Genomic DNA, 7,594 nt, shown 5'->3' with positions numbered 1-7,594 from the left:
CTGAAGAAGGTGATGATGTAAGAAGGAGTATGACAAAAAATATTAGTCACGTTCTTACGTATGAAGATCTATTTTTTCTAAGGGTCTGTTGCAATGGTAACAGAAACTGAGCACATTGCACATGAAAAAACAGAAACAAAGAAATCCTGTTATAGACGATCTTTACATTCAATGGGATCAGCTGGAATTCTGAATGTAGCACAATAACGTTGATGTAAATTCCATGCTTAATAATAATAATAATAATAATAATAATAATAATAATAATAATAATAATAATAATAATTATTATTATTATTATTATTATTATTATTTATTTCTTAGCAGACACCCTTATCCAGGACGACTTACAATTGTTACAAGATATCACATTATACATTATTTTTACATACAATTACCCATTTATACAGTTGGGTTTTTACTGGAGCAATCTAGGTAAAGTACCTTGCTCAAGGGTACAGCAGCAGTGTCCCCCACTGGGGATTGAACCCACAAGCCTCCAGTCAAGAGTCCAGAGCCCTGATCACTACTCCACACTGCTGCCCTCCATTTGAATTATTATTAATAATAATAATAATAATAATAATAATAATAATTCAAAAGTGAGTCGAAAACAGTTTAGTAAATGACCCCCTTAATTTGTGTTAAGATTTGTTTGTGTCAATAAGTGTTGATTTTTGGTTTAAAAATGGTTTCTCCAGTATTGTATTTAATTAAGTTGAGTGTTTATTCTTCAGTGTAGGTACAGAGCCTTTTACAGAAGTGTAAATGGAAATGTGTTTTTAAACAATTACACCTGTAAACAGAACGTGGCTATTGCTATTTTACTGCATGAGTAGGCTTATATATATATATATATATATATATATATATATATATATATATATATATAGTATCAATATTCAATAATATTACTTTACTCCAATTGCAAAAATAAGTTCGACTTGACTTGACTTGTCTGTTAATGTTACACGTCAATTTGGCACTCCTCCCAATTAGGATGTTTTGTCTGAATCCAGTGCTAAATCCAGTCACTCCCTCACGCAGCTGCAACTCTCTATTACAGTATGGAATTCTTATTTATATTTATTGTAAAGTGACTTTCACTGACGTGGCGCGTGGGCGCAATTCAACCCGGCCAATCCTGTTTGAGGTCCTGCAGGAAGTTTCAGGATGTAATCTGAAATGCATTCAGGGTCGGCCTCGGGACTTTCCAAATCTCCCCTGCCATTGTAAAAACAAAGTTATACGCATCTGGTTTCAGTTCGTAGGCGGCGCATTTTAAAAGACGTGGGGGTGGCGGGGACAGAAACTGTATATTAAGGGTCTTAATGAGGGGGACATGTTCAATCATTCCCGCATTAATCGTACTGTATTGTACATGTTACGCCAACAGACATATAGAAAGGCATGGGATTCAGACTTGATTGTATGCCGGAGGAGGAGAGCGCCACGATGACAGAACAGGGACTGTTAACGGCGCTGATTATACGGGACAGGAGTGAAAACAAGAAGATATTGTATTGTGTTGCTTGCAGCATGGTTGCAATTGTGATGCTGACCACCCTGCCGTTTTATTTTTATTTTTTCATCAATCTGGATGCAGCTCGGTCAGCTTTGGTAAGATGTGTTTAATTAACTATAAGGGTGAAGAGATGTTATTTGTCGTGGAAACAACATTGTCAACAGTTAAGTTTGGCACTAGCGGCAGTTCAGACCAATGTAACAAGTTGTTGTTCTAGCTGGGTGGTATGTGTAGGTCAGGTGGTATTTCTGCACTGTCGCAGAAAGGATGTTTGTAGCAAGTGTGCATCTTTACTGTTTAGAGAGAATTGCATTATCCTATTTTCAGAGGGGTTATAGGTAGCTGGCATGTTGTAAAACTGAAACTTTCTTAATCCCGTACTGTAAATATTCCCGATACTTGATGTGTGTGGATTCAATGGGTGATTTTTTTTTTAACAGATTCCTTTAAATGTTGATGAAAACGGTAAGTTTTTTCATTCTTCGTTGTAAATTCTTAATTCTAAATTAATGGTCTTTACCAATTTTTTTGGCCAAAATAATAGTAAAAATAATATACGATGGAAAGGAAAATGTGTAGAAAAACTAGGAATAATAGCTATTATTTATTTAACTATAACAAGAGGTAAATAACCAGTATGGCTCTGGTTAAAAACACTTATTTTATATTGAAATCATTATATAAAACCATGCTGCTCTAAATATTGTTCTATACATTAAATGGCACATAGGAACTTATGGTATAGGATTGTTTATGTTCATCGCGTCATTCATTGCTTCTGTTTGTCTTCTATTAGCTGCAGTCAGTTCCAGGATTTCCCAGCCTCGCCAGATACCGGTACCCAAAGCTCATCTCACTGGTATGAAGGAAGCTAAAATTAAAGAAAGCATGTATCAGCACTTACTGCACGCTTCATAGTCCTCTTAGGTTAATGTTCTGCTTTATTAAAATATATTCTTAAAGCTTATTTTCAATATGAATTGAGTAATTTAAATGTGTTTGTAAAATGAGCAGTATTAGTGATATTGATAACAGTTGAGACATATTGTGCAGGCCAGCTGATTTTGGGGCTTAATTCTAAACCCTTTTTTTTCTCAAAATAGCAGCAAGTAATTAGGCAGGGTGTATTGTTTCATGAAAGGTCTCTTGGGGATGAGAAATTCCCCTTATATCCTACAGACCTAGATAGATGAATAAGCCAATGTAAGAAAAGTGAAGCAAGAGGTAAATGAAAGCGCAAAATAAAGACGGACTATCCCTGGAGCTTACTGTCTTTTACAGACAACTGTGTATGGTTATAAAAATATATATATATATATATATGAATCTCCCAGAGGCTACAAGTTTTTGCTCATTGTTTTCTCAACAGACCATTTCTGTAACATTATTAAAATATATGGTGAATGATAATTTTCCTGTAAACTTCATGTTTCTGTCACCATGTATTATAACAAGTAATATACACCAAAACTACACATATTTAAGGCTGTAATTCCATCTCAGGTTTTTATGTCATCAGCAACCCTTAATATAATTGCAACCTTATTATGCACAGTTTGGTGTACATTTCAGTTATAGTATTATAATATGTGCTCAACTATAATTGTAGTTAATAAAATTGCAAATGTCCAGTTGTCTGACGTCAGCTTTTCAAAACTAATTCTGTTAGTACCAGTACATGTGTGTGTGTGTGCACACACACACACAAAAAAAACTGCTACCAAAACAGACAATAGCCTGCAGATTTAAAGTCTTATCTGAGGAAGACAGGAAGAAATTTGTGGAGCAGAACAATACAATTTGATACTTTCAATTTATGTTGCCATGTATTATAACAAATAAATATACCAAAACTGTACACAAGTCTGTAATCCCATATCAGGTTTCAGATGACATTGATAAATCATGTATGTACCTATATGTCATCAGAAACCCTCGAAGGAATTGAAGGCTTATTATGTACTGACAGACTACATTAGTCTTTTTTATTATCATTGTTAATTCTATTACTAGTAATAGTAATTGAAGTAATGTTCACTTTATTGTGACTGAAGACTGTCATTTCCTTAAAGGGGACTGCGGTTATAGGAACATTTTAGATCATCATTTTAGATCATCATATATATTCTGATAATAGATGGCTTGGAGTCCTTTGTCCGAGCTTTCTTAATAGTCTATAATTGAAGAAACAAGCCATTGTTTACTTGCTATTCTGCCCTTTTCAGTAGCTGACATGCCTGCAGTGCTGAAAGAGTTCAAACCCAGCTCACCATTAAGATCTCAGAGCAATCTTGGAGATTGTTTCATAGAGAGATTCTACAGTAATAAATCCTTACGAACATGGGAGCAAGTGCATTTATTTTAAACACACTGTTCTATTTAAAGCCCATGTACATTACTAAACTCTTATTTTTCAAACTGTCCTGGCGATTCTAAACTAATTCCGGACAAAGGCTGAAAAGTGACTCAAAAGTGTCACTAATAGTTTCTTTAAATTGACTGTATGCAAACAAACTCTTTTTGCTTTCATTACAGCGATGGCACACAATTTAACAAGTTCTGAAGACGTTGAAAACCAATTTCTACCATGGGAACACCAACATGGACAGGCTTTCCTAAAGGATGGCTTGGATTACCAGGACAATGCACTGGTCTTCCCCATGAGTGGAGATTACTTTGTTTACGCTCAACTCACATTTCGTGAGATTTACAAGAAAGAAAAATGTGAACCTAGGATGCTGAAGCAGACCATCACCAAGGTGACTGATAAGTACCCAGTACCCACAGAGCTTGCGACTGCCAGCCAGACTGTGTGCGAGACTGGCATGTGGGTAAAGACCATCTATGTTGGTGCAATTTTTCAACTTGATAAAGGAGATAGGCTGAAAGTTAATGTCAGTAACATTAGCTTGGTAGATTTAACTAGTGAGAAAAAAACATTCTTTGGTGCGTATTTACTGCAAAGTAGGCAGCTTGATTGAATGGTAATTTAAAAAATCTTTAAACTGCCTCTTCCCTATTTCAAAATTTCAGCTCAAACTTTATTTTAAACGTGGTTGTTCAGATAATGACACTTTCAGTAAATTGCTCCCAAGCTGTACTTGGTTCTTATGAAGCTCAAGTTTATAAAGAAGATATGACCATGCATAAGTATATCAATATTACATAAGTATATTCAATTTACTGTTATACAACAAGTATGTAGTGTACTACATTTATTCTTTACCAATTCATTTGGATAGAACAAAAACACTATTTGTATGGTATGTAAAAAGAACAAATGGCTTACAGATCCGAATCCCAAATGATTACAAAGTGCTTCTTGTTTTAAAGCAGCATTTAGATTAGTGAATGTCTGTGGAATGTTCAGCACTGCAGCCTGAGGGTATGGAACGGGTTAACTAGCCATCACTGGCCCTTTAACACCCAACTTGACAAAGCTGTGAGGGCAGTCCGCTAGGAACTGGTCAAGCATCGATGGGCGTCATGCCCGTATCTTGTTCATAAATTTTCTGATCTTTTTGTATATTAAAAAAAAAAAATCACGAAGACATTTGAATCCTTGTAATTTGTTCTCTTCTAACTAGTTAAATTATCTATAAGCTTTGGATGTGAATTCTCACTTAACTATATTTATTTTGTGAATACATTACGATAAAAAAGGTATATCAAAAAGAGGAAATGAATATCCAGTCTACCAAACAATGTGAGGAACACATGGCTAAACCCACATTAACTTCATTGATGTGTTCTTAATCTGGCATTCTCAATCCTAAAATGTCTATTGTCATACTGTAGGGGTGAATGATTTACAAAATAAAAATGTAACTGTTGATATAGGGGTTCCACAGTATACTTTATAGTTATTTATAGTTTGAAAGCAACATGCACTAAACAAAGTCACAGCATTCCCTATCGGATGCCACAGTTAGACCAGTTTATTACATTTTATGAATATGCAATACTTTGTTTGGTAGGCTTGCATAAGCTGTGCTAGGGCAGATATGACATATTGTCACTGTAATTATGTTGAGAAACAGACCCCTGGCAGATTGTGGGTTAGCTTCTCTGTGGCTTACTGATTGTAGGGTAATATATATATATATATATATATACATGTACTGCAACATTTTTATAAAATATAAAGCCAAACACAAGATGTGCTTATATATTTAAGAGGATTTCTATCCAGCAATCTCTTTTCAGTTGAAAAGATTCTTATTTAACTTTATGAGCTTGCATTTGAGCAGTTAAAACGCAGCTATGGTGTAATAAACTTATTTGTGATATATAAACTTTTTTGTGTGTGTGAAACTTATTTGTGACAGTATAAAAGTTCGGTTTTACAAAAATAAAAACATGATTATTTTTAAAGCCATTCCTGAGTATGATTTATAATGTTAATACGTCGTGTGTAGGGGGACTCTTATTGTATAGAGACGTCATTTCACACCGTTTGAGCAGCCAGAAGCGCTCGGCTTTGCTTTCAGTCCTCTCGTCTAAACTGCATGAGACGACATCTCTTATACAATGAGAGACACCCTACACACAACGTACTAACTGCCATTATAAATTATAGATATGGCAATGCTGTAAACGTCAGGCCATAGTGATGAAGGTTCAAAGGAAGAAAATAAGCATGTGCACTTTTGTAATGTGTTTGTGGAAGCTTCATAATTTATGTTGATTCCTATTTGTTATTTAATTATTTGTAGTTATTTGTAATTCTGGAGTTTGTTTAAAGCTGTACTATTTGATAAAATGGCATATTTATTTTGCACTAAACTTGTTAAAAATGCAAAATTTGCATTACCTATTGTTTTATAAATAATTAAAAAATAAAGAAAAACTCAAAATAAATAAGTGTTGTTTCTCTGTGATTTTGTGAACTGTATTTTTTTTTATTACTGTATTTATTGGGCAAGACAACCAAGGAACAATGGATTTCATGACTGAATGAAAATTAAAAATGAAAATTCATATTCTCAATCACAAAAACAGCACAATCAGAGACATCATGAGTTGTTTTAATGAATAATTATTGACTGACTCGGCATAAGAAAAACATGAACATATTGTTATATATACTAAAGATATTTGGGTCTTTTCCACTGTATGCTATGTACCTCGTTTCCTTGGCACAAATGGGCTAGGCCAGTACCAGTAGTCTGGTACAGCATCAGAGAAGCCTGGGGCTCATTTCCGTATTGCCGCAAATACAACTGGTCTTTCGACCACAACTGTAAGAGGTTATCAATCAGTTATCAACTGCTTCTATACTCCAGTAAAATTGTAATTGTGGGCATGTTTCAGTACGACAGATAGTCAAGTTAAAGCTTCCCCCATTCTACATGCCCTATATCTGAAAATACACTTGCCGTGCAACACAAGAAATGTATTTAGGTGCTGGTGAAACACAAGAGGTAATATATCAAATTTATATAGCAACTCTATTCTAACGTATATTCAACTTCCAACATTGTACTCGTCTGATGCAGCATCGTACTGCTATACAGAAACAAGCCCCTGATTCCATTACCACTGCAGGGCAATGTCCAGGACATGTGTTGAATATAGACCTTGAAACTGACATCACACATGTAGTACAGTTTGAGGAAAACAGCAAACACAATGCATAGCAAACATGTTTTTTAAAGCATATACAAAAAAGCAAATGGCATATGAACTACCAAATCTATACCTGCACGTGGCACAAGGTCTCATCATTCTTTTAACTATGGACTATGTGAGCGCCTTTTGTGAGGTAATTTGCTTCCAAATTGGAAGGTGTCAGAACTATTTTCTGATATTTTTTGTATTGCAAATCAATTTTTAAACACTTTGTAAATCAAATATGTTTATCCATAGGAGAAGCAAAGGTTCTGACTACTATAGATAACATATTTATTCACATTGGCTCAAATTCAAGTGATTTATTGTAGAATGACAGAATCAATATAAAAACAGTACAAAGTTTGTTAATTAAATCTAAAATCAATAATATGTAACACGACAGTGACTGGCTGCGAACAGTTCCAATGAAATGTGTACCATTTTCTGATTCTATTC

General features: G+C 34.5%; 1 protein-coding gene across 1 annotated transcript; it reads left to right on the top strand.

Moving 5' to 3' along the window:
- The first annotated feature begins 1,129 nt into the window (after positions 1-1,129).
- On the top strand, positions 1,130-6,379 carry LOC117396769 (tumor necrosis factor ligand superfamily member 15-like). The gene is made up of 4 exons (XM_033994952.3): positions 1,130-1,620; positions 1,966-1,990; positions 2,322-2,384; positions 4,061-6,379. The coding sequence occupies exons 1-4, from the start codon at positions 1,411-1,413 to the stop codon at positions 4,504-4,506; spliced, it is 744 nt and encodes a 247-aa protein (XP_033850843.1). The 5' UTR covers positions 1,130-1,410; the 3' UTR covers positions 4,507-6,379.
- The last annotated feature ends 1,215 nt before the right edge of the window (positions 6,380-7,594 follow it).

Source organism: Acipenser ruthenus, chromosome 31 (genome assembly GCF_902713425.1).
Source record: "Acipenser ruthenus chromosome 31, fAciRut3.2 maternal haplotype, whole genome shotgun sequence".
Classification (NCBI taxonomy): Eukaryota; Metazoa; Chordata; class Actinopteri; order Acipenseriformes; family Acipenseridae; genus Acipenser; species Acipenser ruthenus.
This window is presented reverse-complemented; position numbering and strand designations above follow the sequence as displayed.

Bases quoted from the DNA above. Each gene is read 5' to 3' on its own strand.
- LOC117396769 (XM_033994952.3), top strand. From the start codon at position 1,411: ATGGGATTCAGACTTGATTGTATGCCGGAGGAGGAGAGCGCCACGATG. The intron at 1,621-1,965 runs GTAAGATGTGTT...TTTTTTTAACAG, and splicing joins ATGCAGCTCGGTCAGCTTTG to ATTCCTTTAAATGTTGATGA. The intron at 1,991-2,321 runs GTAAGTTTTTTC...GTCTTCTATTAG, and splicing joins TTTAAATGTTGATGAAAACG to CTGCAGTCAGTTCCAGGATT.